General features: G+C 60.2%; 1 protein-coding gene across 1 annotated transcript in view; it reads right to left on the bottom strand.

Moving 5' to 3' along the window:
- SLC9A1 (solute carrier family 9 member A1) overlaps nt 1-14,655 on the bottom strand; it is a 46,768-nt gene extending 32,113 nt beyond the window's left edge. Inside the window, exon 1 of the mRNA XM_006155315.3 lies at nt 13,656-14,655. Within this exon, the coding sequence (XP_006155377.1) occupies nt 13,656-14,007 (352 nt within the window). The 5' untranslated portion in view covers nt 14,008-14,655. The remainder of the gene's footprint in view (nt 1-13,655) is intronic.
- Nucleotides 14,656-14,661: the final 6 nt, after the last annotated feature.

Below are 14,661 nucleotides of genomic sequence, written 5' to 3'. Positions count from 1 at the left end.
AGCAGGAACGAATCGGCCAGGTCCTAGTGCTGGGTAGCGCCCCACCTCCCACGTGGCAGCTGAGGGGGCAGGGTCGGTGGCAGGCAATGACAGGCCAGCAGGGCCTGGCTCCCCATTTGCTTGCCCCCAGACAGCCCTGCCTGGCAGCTGCTCTCCTCTGCCAAAGGTCCTGCGCCGCCAGCCCCCCCAGGCTACAGGTGAGTGCTCTGCCCTGCTGCTCCCCCAAACCCAGGTTGAGCCGCTGGGGGCCGGGGACGGCTGTGCAGGTCTCCCTCCCCAGGGCAGAGGACAGCACCCTGCTTGAAGGCCTGTGGTGGCAATGTGGCACCTAGAATGGGGTCAGGCCGAGCTGCCTCCCGGCCTGCTCTCTTACAGTCCCCACACCCCGCTCTGGGCTCCTCAGACGCGACCTCCCGGCCCGTGTTCCTTCCTGTCATTCGGATCCCAAACAAGAAGGCCTTTCCTTGCGAGCCCGGAGGACCATTAAAGCAGCCAGTCTGGCTGTCTCCTCAGGACATGCACTGCTCTCTGGCCCCGCACACCCACCGCCCACTGTCCTGGGTTGGCATGAGAGCCCTGGGACGTGGGCATCATTTTTAAATATTTATTTTATCTTCTGCCTTGTTCCTGTATCCTTGGTACCCAAAAGAGTGTCTGTCAGGGCTGGCGGTGGGGCGCAGGGGCCAGCGGCCATGAGCTGCACATCGGACTGGTGGTCAGCACGGCCTCACGCAAGGCACTGCATTCGATCTAAGGCCTGGACGGGAGCGTCGGCTGGAGGCAGTCGCGAGCAGTGCTCCAGGCCGGGTCAAGTGCGCCTGGGTGCCCAGAGGATGGGCCTGGTAGGGCGCGGTGCATCTGAGGAACCCGAGGCCGCGTGACTGAGCAGAAAGAGGGGCACGAGGTGGAGGAGTTGCTGGTCCTGGGTTAGCCCTGAGCCCATCGGGAGGCCACCCGGAGGCTCCAACAGGGAGTGCATGCTCTGGTTTGCTCATCTTTTTTTTTTTTTAAGTTTCTTTCTTTTCTTTTTTGCTTTCTTTCCTGAGAAAGAAAGAGAGGGTGCAAGGCAGGCCGAAGGGAGGAGCAGCCACGAGGCTGGCCCACGTGGGAGGGCACACATGCAGACACCTCAAGCACGCCAGGCATGGTTCGAGGTTGGCTGAAGCTGGGCGGGGTCAGATGTCGGACCCTGCTGGGAGACCTGCTCACTCTGACTCTCACTCATGGAGTGATAAACCAACAATGGGCCAGCAGGTGGCACGGCGGTTGAGGTGGCAGACTCATATAGCCAACTGTAGTTCAAGTCCCTGACCCAGCAGTGCGAAAAACACACCAGGCGCGTGTGCATATGCCCAACCCCGGAGAACAGAGAAGGGACTGCAGCATGGCCAACGTCCCATCCCTCTCCAGCAAATGCAGGTGCCCTTTAACAAATGGAGAAGAGACATGCCAGGTACATGTGTGCGCGGCCCGAGTCCAACGAGCAAGCACACACACTCTGGAAAACCAGTAAATAAAACAGGGCCAGCTCTGTGTCACAGTGGTGATGTGCTGCTCGAGGGTCCCACATGGTGGCTTTGGCTCACACCCCAAGTGTGCAAGGGTCCAAGACCCGGCCAGGGGACTGAAGGAAGAGGACCTCGGTGTGGCCAGTCTCCGAGCGAGTGTCCTGTCACCCACGCCATGCACAAGTATGCTCTTTTGAACAAGAAAAAAACTATTCTTTTTTAAAAGAAAGAGAAGGAGATGGGCCCCCTGCAGTCTACCCCAGACTTCCAGCCAGGGCCACAACGCATGCACTTGGTGTGCTAGGGTCAGCAGGCTCCAGCCCTGCAGAGTCCCGAACTGCACCCGAAGGCTGGGCTGGGCTCATGTTCCTCAAAGGGCCTTCTGGCTGCTCTGTGGAGAGCTGACTGCAAGCAGACAGGAGCGGTGCTGGGAGATCATCAGGAGGGCACAGGAGGGACCTGGGACAGAGATGGTGTAGGCAAAAGATGTAGAAACAGGGGCAAGCTTCCCACGTGAGGCCACGCTCTCCCCCGCCCACGGTGCCCTGGCCAAGCCTACCTCCCCCAGCAGGAGCCCCACGTGCTCAGGAACCCGGCCCAGCCCACCTACCCATCTTATTTCTCACTGATCCCCAACCCAGCCCTCCCACGAGCCTGTGGGGCCTCTGCCACACTGCAGCCATGGGCCCGCAGACATGCCTTCTGAGGCTGTGGGGAGCGCCCTGCACGAAGGCCTCTGCTTGCTCCTGCATGACCTCCTTCACTGACGCCCTCCTGTGCCAAGGTTGGAGCAGAGCAGTCACCAAGCTCTCAGCTATCCCATCTGGCTTTCCAGAGGTGGCTGTGAGCAGGGTGGGGCAAGGCGTCATGGCGGTTCCATCGGTGTTGCTGTGACCAAAGGTGCCAGTGATGGCCGGGGCCAGGCACTGACTGGCAGGGTCTCTCTAAGCAGCAGCCCCACCCCCAACCACCACCCACAGGCACAGCTCGGCCTCTGACTTTCTGCCCCACCGGGGGTGGCTGACATACATCAGGGAGAGGTGGAAGGTCAGCGGGTCCGAACGGCACCGGCTCGCCCCTGCGCCCCTCAGCCATCCCTCCATGTGAACGAGCTCCAAAACCAGCCCCTGCCCCACAGAGCGTCCCTGGCATGCACCGACTGCCGTCCTGGGGACTCGGCATTTCCCAGAACACCGCGAGTGTCTGCTGAGACGCCGGCTTCTCGTTCAAGCCTGGGTTACACTTATTCAGCTTCCTACCTTCAGTCCAGTTATTCGCACAGACTGCTGTCCGCCTCATTCCCTCCAACCAAAGGTCCAGCTCTGACGACCCAGACCTGGCCTCACTCGCTCTCCCCCCAGGACAACACTCTGCCCTGTCAGAGCCCCCCACCCCAGTGCTCACCCACACCCTCGTCTCTTCCTCTAACACACAGGACGGTGGTAGATCCCACCCTGGGCACTTAGACATGCCAGGGGCTGGGGAGACCGAGGCTCAGAGAGGGCTCTGCAGCTGGAAGTGGCACGGCTCACCTGGTGCTTACCGAGGCCAGGCCTGTCAAACCGCCACCCGCTCTGCAGACTCGCACACGCGCACGTGCACCTCGACATGCCTGCTCGTTAGACCCCCAGGTGACGAGGCTCGCCGCTCCCACCAGATGGGTGACCCAGTATGACTTTGTTGGCAGACAGCACAGCTCTGGGTGGGGCCTCAGCTGCTCACCAGCCTCTCAGGCCTCCTTTCCTCATTGTTAAAAAAAAAGAAAAGGAAGGGCTGGGGCCACCAGGTAGCATGGTGGTTGAGGTGCTGAACTTCCATGTGGCGTGGCTGCTACAGTTTGAGCCCCAGGCCTGGCAGCTTGAGCATCACGCTGGGCTCATGCATGTCCAAAATCCCAGGAGGAGAATGGAGAAGGGACTGTGGCTATCCCCTCGGAGGGTGACTGCTTACTTTCCTCTGTCTCTGTCTCTCTCTGGCAAGAGTTATACCCTATGGCAAAAACCTTCAAAAAATAAGATAAAATAAGGGAGGGCTAACCCCATGGCCTAATGGTTAAGGGAGCAGGACCCCACACGACTGACTGAGAGGTTGGAATCCTGGCCCTAAAAGCTTGAAGAACAGGCTGAGTGAGTACGTGAGTGCCAAACCCTGACAGGCTGGAGAAAGGGGGAGGAAGGGGGGGTAGCGTGACCACGTCCCACTGGGCACTTTCTCCCTGTCTCTGTCTCTCTCTGGTGTGTATACATGCCCTCTGGCAAATAAAACAGAAAGGAATAATGGCATCTGCCCGCAAAGACTTCCTGCTGCATTTCTAGAAGGGCTGTGCCCTCTGGGGTGCACGTCCAGAGATCGATGTTTATCCACAGCCAGCCTTCCTGCTCAGCACAGTGCTGGGCACACAGCAGGGCTCCGGGAAGCCTGGCTGGGTCTCCTGCAGCTGCTGGGAGAGTCCAGGGTTGAGAAAACAAGTGCTCCTCTTCTTCCTGAGCCTAGAGAATAGCAGTCACCATTTGCTGTGTTTGGAATGTGTCAAATCTTACAGGGGTGCTCTCCCCAAATTCCCCCGACACCTGCCAGGAAAGTTACCCATGTCACGGATGGTCAAATCGAGACTCCAGGTGGGTTAGTGACTTGCCCAAGGTCACGGTGACAATAAGTGGTCGGCCAGGCCACAGAACTATGCTTGTCCATGTGTTTCCTGAAGGTGCTGCTCTGAGGCACTCCCCACACTCCAGAGGCTCTGCCAGGGATGGCTCTGGCTGACAGCTCTCACTCAAGCATCTCGGCTCAGCCCCAGCTGCCCTTCAAGGCCTGGCTCGATGTCGCTCCCACAAAGCCCCCCAGCCCTCCTGTATGCAATGGTTTCGGCCTCTACCCAGGCGCCCACGGAAGCCTACCTGCACCTCAGATCATACCCTGCCCACCCGGTCCAACACACCATTGCACCTCTCAGGAACGACTCTCACCTCTGCACTTGCACCAGGGGGCGGAGCACCTGCTGCCCTCCCCAGGACGTAGCCAGGCCGCTCCGCTCTCCTAGGTGGCTGGCCCACCTCCCTGCACCTGCCTACCTGGTGCAGCACCAGGGCCCTGTGGGCCTGGCCCAGCAATTGGAGACGGACCGAGTCCCCGCCTCCACAGCAAAGATACCAAGCTCAGCACCGCCTGCGAGGGACCCAGGGCTTCGACGCCCACTTCCAGGCCAAAGGCCACAGCCCCACTCCTGCACCACCCTGGAGACCTGAGCAGTCAGCAGGCAGGGAAGAGCCTGACTGGGGCCAGCCCTTTCTGGGCCTCGGATGGAGGACATGAGGATTGGACTGGATCAACATATCTTTATTCCCCTCTTGGCCAGGGGCCACAGGCAGTGGTAAGGGTCTCTCCATTTCTAACACCCTGGAGTTAGGGTGTTCTATACTTCATTCCCAGAAACAGGCTGAGGCAGAGAACAGAGACCGTTTGCCCCTGAAGCAGCAGCAGCCAGGTCACCTGCAGGGTGAGCCAGCAGCCTGATCTCGCTGGCCTGCACAGCGCACAGGGCACGGGAGCGGCTGCTCAGCTCTGATCCCTGTGGTCCGGGCAAACCCCAGTCAAGCCTCCGTACCACGTGACCGAGGGTTTGCCCCAGACCAGTGAGTTCTTTGGCCTTCTTCAGCTCCCACAGCACAAAAGGGAGACGCTCTGAACCTCCAGAAGCCACGACCACTACGGGCCTTCCCTGGTGGAGCTCTGCGCCGCGAACTCCTCCACCTTGGAAAGAGCCTCAGGGACCGAGCAGAACCGGCGTCCTGTGCTCCCCCAGCCACCTCGGGACCGCTCCTCCCAGCAGCCCGGCCTAGGCGCCCCCCGGGGCGCCGTTACGTCCCACAAGCAGGCCCGTCCCCAGCCCACAGCCTGAGCTCAGAGACGGCTGTGACCCTGCACTTGAGGGTTCTGTGCTTTGTGGCTGGGCTGGACGACACCCGGCCATTCCCAAAGGTGGCACTGAAGAGTGAGCCCTCCACGGGCCTCGCAGAGCAGAGGCTCCCCATGACTGCCTTCGCGTGGGAAAGCTCTGCGAGCCTTTCACACCGCAATCTGCGGATAGGGACACGAAGGCCCAGGGAAACAGCATGGCCTTCCATGCTCAACAGACAGCAAGAGGCAGGGCCAGGCTCAGTTCAGACCCCCATGTCCCAGCCCAGAGTGCTTTCCCATATACAGACAGCTTTGTGAAAAACAAGCCGGGCCTCACACGTGTACACATACATGTGCGTGGAGAATTTCTGAAAACCCACATAGCTGGCTGGGGCCTACTGTCCAGCCCCAGTCCTGGACCTGGAAGCTTGAGACACACCAGGGATGAGTCACGTGCTCAAAATCCCAAGAGGAAAAATGGCGAGGGGCTACAGCGTGGCCACCCCTCCTTGGCAGGACTTTCCACCCTCCTCCCGTCTGCCTCCATGTGCCCCATAGCAAAACTAAACAAATGCGTAAGCAGATAGCTGGGTAGGCCTGCCACAGAAGGGAGACTCGGGCCCCAGTCCACTCGACACACGGAAGCAAAGAGGCCGTGGGTGACCGCCAGGTGGGCTGCAGAAGCAGCCTGCCCTCATGGCAGACGATGGACATGCTCTGCAGGTCTCTAACTCACAGCCACAGCCCAGCTCACGGCTGGAGGAACCTTCCCAGGATAACCCGATTCAATCAGGGCTCTCGTCCTCACTTACACAAACTGAAGGCAAACCAAGCAGACCAGATCTGCCCAGAAATCCCACCCAGCCCAGCCACGGTGCCCCTGCAGACCCTCCCTCAGCCAGGCTGCGGAGGTGGCCGCCTCGGGCCTCGGCCTGTGGGCGTCACACTCCTAGTGCCCGGCAGACCCCTGACCTGGCTCCATCCGGTACCAAGGGGCCTCTCCAGCCCTCGCTGTCCTCCCCTGAGCAGTCAGACTGGGTTCTTGTCTGCCCCAAAGGCTCCGGGGACGTGGTCTCCACAGAGGACGGCACACGCTGTCACTCACTCCTTCCCCAGGCACTGTGTCAGGCACAGCTGAGACAGTGACCACAGGCCTGCCCTCATGGTGCTGACCTCTTGGGCACACACGCCAGGAACCGCCTGCTCATCTGAGTCCTAGCCTTCCTTCGGGACTTGGCTCAAGTCTGCCCCGTGAGGCCTTCACTGCCCACCCAGCCCGCAGCAGCACACAGATGGGTCGCTCCTAAGGAGCAGGGCCCGGGTCTCCCCCTCGGCTCCGCACCAGCCCACCTGCCGAATGCCTGCTGGCTGGTCTCACCTGCCCTGCCTGTCCCAGCCAGGCTGGGATCAGCTGTCACGCTCTGGGCTGACCAGCACCCCCGACACGTGGTACACCTTCCGGTGCTGGCTGTTCGGGGGGCCCCACGGCTGTGGGCTCTGACACATGACTATGACGTCACCCCCACCTGCAGTGGCATGAGTTCGGTAGGCTCAGCATTGTGGAAGGGCCTGTCCAGGCTTTGGGGTAAGTGTCCCCCGGGACTCGGAGCAGGCCTGGGAAAGAACAGAACTCACCCTGGGCCCCAGCCAGAGCAGCTTAAGGACCTATCTTTCCAGGAAAAGCCTGCAATTTGGGAAACTGGATTCTCAGCAAGTATTGGGTTGTCTGAAAAGTCATGACGTATTTTTTTCTACGCAAAGATGCATCATGACTTTTCTGACCCAAGAGCAATAAAACGCAGGCTCAGGTGTGGCCTAACCAGCCCCTAAACTGGTCCTGCATGTTGGGTGAGCGTAGGGTCAGGAATGAAGTCACCATGATCCCGGAGAAGGGGGGTAGCCTACTGACACAGGCCCAACCCAAAACTCAGTTCAGTTAAAATTAGATTAGCCACAAGATTAAAAATACCCACACATAATCGCAGGCTGCCGTAAAGTATCAGTTGATGTTTAGCAGCATCTAAAAAGCTGTCTGGCCCGCGGTGTGTGCAGACAACCTTGGGGAGACGTGGCTGACTCAGACGTTTGCCGGGAGCTATGCTTCAAGAGGCCCATGGGCAAGGGTGACTCAGGAGCAGGCTGGGCCTGGGCCTGCGGGAAAGGGGACAGGTGTGGGGTGACACGAGGAGGACCGTACGATGCAGACAGGCAGCTGCACTCAGGCTGCATTCCCTGGACGCCTGGGCCCACAGCTCCGACAACGGTCCTTCCTCTGTGTTTCTGCCCTCGCCCTCCTCCACGCGGACACCCAGACGTCCACCCCCGCCCTCCTCATTGGGGACACCCAGACGTCCACCCCCCCCCTCCCCCTTGCGGGCCCCCAGACATCATTGGGGACACCCAGACGTCTACCCCCACCCTCCTCATCGGGGACACCCAGACGTCCACCCCCGCCGCCCTCATTGGGGACACCCAGACGTCTGCCCCCACCCTCCTCATCAGGGACACCCAGACGTCTGCCCCCGCCCTCCTCCACGCAGACACCCAGACGTCCGCCCCCGCCCTCCTCCATGTAGACACCCAGACGTCTGGGTGGTTGTTAAGAACCTGGAGTTGGGGACCAGCAGTTAACGTCATGGTTATGTCACTGGACTCCCATGTAGTCGACTGTGGTTCAAGTCCCAGATCCAGTGGTTTAAACTCACGCTGGGCACATGTGCGTGCGTGCCCAAGATCCCAAGAGGAGAAAGGAGGAGAAGGGATTGTGGCGTGGCCATCCCCCCTGGGGGGGTGATTTCTCACTTTCTGTCTGTCTCTCTCTGTCTTTCTGGTGAGCGCACGCGCCCTATAGCAGAAACCTCACCAAATAAATAAATAAACAAAAAGAACCTGGAGTTGAATGGGCCAGGCTGCAGACTACCTGTCCCTTAGGCCTCCCTGCACACAAGTGAACCCAGAGTCCCTCCTCACCACCAGGGTACCAAGTGCGCATGTCTGTCATCACCCTCCCAGGGCCCCTGAGGTTCTCGCTCCCCCTGACCCTCCCAGAAGCCAGCACGCTGGCCAGGCATGGGGAGGACAGGGCCTTGTGGTGGAAGTCCAGGGACAGGGTGCTTTGCCACCTACTGGCTGAGTGACCTCAAGGGTCACAGCTCAAGACAGTCTCCTCATGTGAGATGGGACATGGACACTGCCAAGGAGGCCACGGGCACACTGCACACACAAGGAGGCCACGGGCACACTGCACACACAAGGAGGCCACGGGCACACTGCACACACAAGGACGACCAAAAGGGGCACGGGGCCAGTGCGTCCCCAAGGGTGCCACGGGCCCACTGCACACACAAGGAGGCCACGGGCACACTGCACACACAAGGAGGCCACGGGCACACTGCACACACAAGGGTCATGGACAAGGCCTCTGAGCACCACCGCTGAGGTGGTGGCAGGGCCACACAGGGCTAAGCCACTGCCCTGACACGGAGGCTGCGCCTCAGGGGCCCCGCTGGGCCTGACAGCGACCAGAAGCAACACAGCACCCTCCTGCTCAGAGGCAGGAGGCACGGGCACAGGCCACCGCTGCTGGCTCAAGGACGCCATCCATAACTGCACTCCACTGGCTACCAGGCCGGCACAAGCTCGAGTCCCCCACTGGGGGCACGGCCGGGAGTGGCAGGCAGAGGGTGAGGGGCATGCCCTGACTGGCTGTGGGGTCCCAGTGCACCCAGCCTCACTCGCAAAAACAGAGGACAGCCCACAGCCAGGTGCAGAGAGGCTCCCGCCCACACAAGGGCCTGCGAGGCCCAGTCAGGTGCTGGGGCGGGCCTGTGCACACGCTCAGGGGACTTGGGAGCAGCAGCTGCAGCCACTCCCAGGAGGCTAAGCCAAGACTCAGAAAATAAACAGCAATCCCGCATCAGTGAAGACCGCCTCTGAGCCGCTTCCTCACGGGCAACACAGAAAGCCCTCATCTCACCTCCCGATGTTAGCTGGGATGAAACCAGGTCACTTTCAGAAAGTGGCTGGCACTGTGCTGTCAGTCCTCAGAAAATGGCAACTGTTATTAAACACGGCCCGACAGAGGAGCTGTCAGCAGGGCCGGCTAGCCCACTGCCAAACTCCTGGGCTACCGTGAGAGCAAAGGGCTCAGGGGGAGGGGAGCACACAACAGCTGGCGGGGCTGGGAGGGTGCCTGGGGCACAGACTGGCACTCCGTGGGCGGCCTCAGTCCGATCTCTACCTGGGCACAGAGGGAGCACCAGGCGAAGCAGACCGCCATGGGGAGGTTCTGAGTTCGAGTCTGGAGGACCCACGTAGCCGCCACCTGGGCCTGGCTGAGTGGAGACAATCGTAGCATCGATACCTGCTGGGATGCCCCGTGCTCGCTCTCTGCTCGTGGAATAAAGAAACAGAATAAACTTAAGGGGCACCCCTCTGACAGGCAAGTCCGGTCCCAGTGTACTGCGGTGTCTCTGACCAGAGCCGCGAGGAGCTGCCAGGATGAGGTGCCAGGTGAGCATGTGGGTGCTCAGCTGAACGGAGCAGGCACATGACCACCCGGCCCCTGGGGACACAGGCCCCACCTCAAGCCCCCCTCCCACCCCACTGACCCGCAGTCACCCGCTATTCCCAAAGAGAAAAAAGTCACTTTTTTGTGTTTTGTTTGTTAGTTTGTTTGTTTTTGAGCAATTTTTGCTACAGGGAGTGTGCACTCACCAGAGACAGAAAGACAGAAAACGAGAAATCACCCCCCAAGGAGTATAGCCGTGTTACAATCCCTTCTCCTTCACGCTCCTCCCAGGATCTTGGGCATGTGCACACACACACACACACACACACCAGGTGTGATTTTCAAGCCACGGGGTCTGGACCAAACTCCAGTCAGCCATGTGAGAGTCCAGCGACGTAACTGCCTCGCCATCTGCTTGTCCCAAGAAAAAGATCATTTCTTTCTTCTCAGAGAGTCTTTTCTGGACTTCTTGAGACAGTTTCAAGCCGACCTTTAACTGTCTGCTCCTCTCCTTTAGACAAGCAGCAAAGGCCAGTCCTGTTCTCATGTTTACAGGAAGCAGCTACTTGGTCTGATACCCACACACATGAAGCAGCAGTGACCCCGCCATGTCCCTCAGTCCAAGGAGGAAACATCAGGACACCCCTTACAAAGCCCAAGACCAAAAAAGCTACAAGAAAGGAACAGAAGAAGCCTTTCTGTCCCCAGCCAGGAGACGGGTGAGTGGCTGCTGTACGGGCCAGCCTCAGCAAGGCAAACAGGCAGGGCACGGTGCTCGCTGGCCTCCAGGTGAGCTTCTCCCTTGGAACGAGCTCTGGGCTGCAGTCAGGGAGCCAGAACAAAGCAATGTCCACACAGGGGCCAACTCACGTGGGGCCACCTGAAGGCTCAGCTCCCTGATGCTTAGGTCTAACCACCCTCAGGCCCCCAGCCTCTCCCCAAAGGAACAGTAAGGGCCCTTGACCAGAGAAGGGAAATGACCTAGCTAATATCACCACTGAGTCAGAGCCAGGTAAACCCAGGGACAAGAGGGTGGCATGGTGGTAAAACGCAATGCTCTGTGAGGCTGGCTCACCTGGGAAGGTTCTAGGTTCATGTCCTGCGGCCTCCCTGAGTGTGCTGGGCACGTGACTGCCCATGATGGGACGTGGGCACAGCTTCGAAAACCTGTGAGGGGTGTGGTGTCTCTGACTCCCTCTCTTGCTGTGTCTCCCTCATTCAAAGAAAAGGGAAAAAGACAACGACCCAGAAGTACCAACTCCAGAACTTCGCCCTAGCCCTGATGCTCACATGGTGTCTGCATGTGTCCACCTGAGGCTCCACTGCAGAACAGGCGGGAATGTGAGTTGCACACGGCACGTCGTTCTCCGAGGAACGGGCACCTTGCAGGGTAAGCCGCTGCCACAGATGACAGAATGAGGGCTCCAGCAGAGCTCCTGCCCACGCTGGGTGTCGAGAGCGAGACCCAGGTACGCTCCCAGACTCCCCGTGTCTGCCACAGCAGATGAAGCATGGGCTCACGCCACCCTGGCCCGAAGGCCATTGGTGCCACCTCCCTCCCCACGAAGCAGAGGGGGAACAGTGGCAGGACCGCTGGCCCCAGCCAAGAGACTTTAGGGAAGCAGTTGGCTGCAGCTTAGAGTTGAGAGGTGTGATCCTCCCCTCAGAGGATGCCGTGGGGGTGGCAGGGCTCTCTCCTCAGGTACAGCGCCATCCTGCCTCAGCAGCACCACAGGCAGACACTGTCAACTCCCACCCTGGATGTGGGGAAACTGCGGCTCAGGAGGGAGAGTGGCAAGTGGCCGTGACTTCCACAGCTGCAATTCTAACCAACTCCACGCTGCAGGCCGGAGGGAAGTGCTGGTACTTTTGCTGCCTGGGCAGGAACCCCACACGCTCGGGACTACCTTTCCTTTCACTCTCGCCCCACAATGGCCAGACGGTAGGGCTCTCTGTGCTCAGAGGCAGGAAAGTGCCCTTCCAAGGCAGGAAGCGCGGCCAGCCTCCTCATCGGAGGGTGGGAAAACTGAAGCCCAAGGCTGAGGGCCTGCCAGGGTTTCCTGAGTCAGTGGGATGCCAGAAATGTCAGACCTGGCCCAAGGTCACAGAGGCCAGGTCTCCTGACTCTTAGATGGACATCCTGGCCATGGCACTTTCTCTGCGTCCAGCTGCCGGGCACATCATTCCGGTGGTGACAAAGCAGGCCAGCTCAGGCCTGACGCCATTAAAACTACAGGTACTGGCCTGCAGGGCCCATCTATGACTGCCAAGAGGGGTCTCTGTGGTCATGCTGTGACCTGCACTGTGCCTGTCCATCGTGCCCTAACACGTTGCCAGGTGTAGTGGGGAAGGGAGGGGCTGGAGAGGTGGCACTTAGGTCTGGCCTCTCACAGGCAAGTCACACATCACAGTCACTTCAGCTTTTTCCAAATTCAGACACGAGGTTCTGACTCAGTTGGTACGGTCCAGTTTAGAGTCCTGCCCATTGCACGGCAGGGAAGACCTGCAGGAGAAGGCCTGGCTATTCAAGGTCAAGCACTGTGTCAGAAGCAGTGCACATGGTCCCATGCCTGTTCCATGGCTCTTTTCCAGGAAGCTGGAGCCATCGCAGGGCAGGTGCAGACGGCCCGTCTCCAGGCACAGGCCCAGCACTGGGGCCTGCAGCAGGAAGCCGGCTCCTGGACCCAACACCAAAGGCACAGGGCCCTCCCGCAGCATGTCCCAGAGCCTGCCTCGCACCAGCCTGGCATCACCACTAGCTCCTGCATGTCCCTGGGAAAGCTGCAGGGCTTCCTGCCAAGAGTCTCCAACTCTCCAACCCAAATCCCAGGCAAAGAGGACAGCCGAGTCCCAGGACCCCAGGCCTCTCACGGTAGCTGGGGACAGACCGATAACCAAGAGCAGCTTTCAAAGCCCCCGGGAGCACTGCCAGGGCCCGTGGGCTATGCAGGCTGCATCAGTCACCCAGCAGAACAGGGCTCAGGCCTGGCAGGGGACCAGCCCTCTCGGGGGAACTGTGTTTTCCTAACAAGAACATCCCAAAGTCTCCTCAGAACAGAACACCCCTAATACTCCCCAGTACCTTTCCTGCAAGGCACCTTGAGACCCAATCAGGACTGACCAGGGGCCAGACCAGCTTTCCCTCCACCCCCAAAACAGACTTCAGGTGTTTCCAGGGCTCCGTCCCTTATGCTGGTACAGAGGACGATACTCCTGGGCCAGAAGGCAGCTGGGGCTGCGGCCAGCCTGGGCAGGCGAGCCCAACAGGTAACATTCTAGAGCTCCAGGAAGGTTAGAATACGGGCACTCCTTGTGCTCCACACATTCGAGACGACACGCAAACCCCTCGGGCAGGCCAAGGAGAAACGTACTCCCTCCTGGTACACATGCTCCTGAAGTGTATAATAAATTATCCTGGCTGCTGTCCACAGAGCAGAGCGTGACACTTGCTAGAAGACACTCCTCTGTCTCACATGCAGCTGGGGCACGGCTGAGCCAGAGACACCAAGGGTGAGAAGCATCCCACCCCGACCTGCTCTCTCCCTGCACCATGCTGACCTCAATCCCGGCAGCCCCTGGACCACAAAGGCCAGAGCGGGAATCTGAGAAGTCCAAGAGAAGGCAGGACAGTGGCTGCCTGTGTCCAGAGTACTGCCAGACCCCGGCGAGCAGGCGGCCTCCCACGCACCCCAGCTTGGGCAGTGGCAGTGTTGGGCACAGTGGTGGACAGACGGACTCACCTATCTTCATGAGGCAGGCCAGCAGAATCCAGAGGGAAATCTCAAAGGGCCTGCGTACATGTGTGTAGTCGATGCCCAGGACTGGAAAGGCTTTTCGATGCTTCATTCCATGATCAGGGACAGAATGGTTAACAGGGTGGCTCTCTGGGGTGACCTCTGGGGGGGCAGTGGTGACATCCCCGATGGAGCGTCCTCGGGGAGGCTCTGAGCCTCGGATGGTGCTGGCAGTAGGGCTAGGCTGAAGGCCGTGGCTCCGCAGCACAGGCAGCAGCCCCACCAGGGCCACCACCACCAGCAACGAAGGCAAGCTCCGAGGAGGAAAGAGGCCACAGCCGCCGGCGCCCAGGAGCATGGCGCTGCTCCCCCAGCCTGGAGGCCTGGACCTTGGGCGACCCGAGAGCACACGGGACAGAGGCAGCGGCGGGCGGGCAGCTGGGAAGAGACTGGAGCCGCAGTCTAGGAAAAGTGCATGTTTCAGAGAGATTTTCCGGGAAGCAGTCCTCCAGCGACAGAGGGAGGCCGGACGCGCAGTCCGGAACTCCACACCGGAGAAGAGACACGAGGGCCCGGGAAGGACCTGGGGAAACTCCAGGCCTGGGAGAGGGGATACGGGAGCCGATTGCACTCTAGGGACAGAGGAAGGGGTAGCACAGGCTGGACCTCCGCCAAGGAAAAAGCAGCAAGAAGGCTGGACCTCTGGCTGAGCAAAGTGAGGACGAGCTGGGACTCCGCGCTAAGGCAAGGGGTAGGAGCCTGACCTAAAGGAGGAGACCCAAGTGGGTGAGACCCTGGTCGGGAAAGGAGAGAGGGGGCCCAGGCTACGAGGAAGAAGTGAAGCCAGAAGGCGGCCGGGAGCTTCCCCTGAGAAGGGCTGGGGTCCGGGTGCTCCGGGTAGCGGCTCCGGGAAATGGAGGGAGGCGGAAGGCGGGGGCAGGCGGCCCGGCGCGAAGGCAGGCGGCCCGGCGGCCTGGGGTGGCTCGCGGCGGTCGTGAGCAGCACGCCCCTC

The sequence above is a fragment of the Tupaia chinensis genome, unplaced genomic scaffold, assembly GCF_000334495.1.
Source record: "Tupaia chinensis unplaced genomic scaffold, TupChi_1.0 Scaffold000445_1, whole genome shotgun sequence".
NCBI classification, from domain to species: domain Eukaryota; kingdom Metazoa; phylum Chordata; class Mammalia; order Scandentia; family Tupaiidae; genus Tupaia; species Tupaia belangeri.
This window is presented reverse-complemented; position numbering and strand designations above follow the sequence as displayed.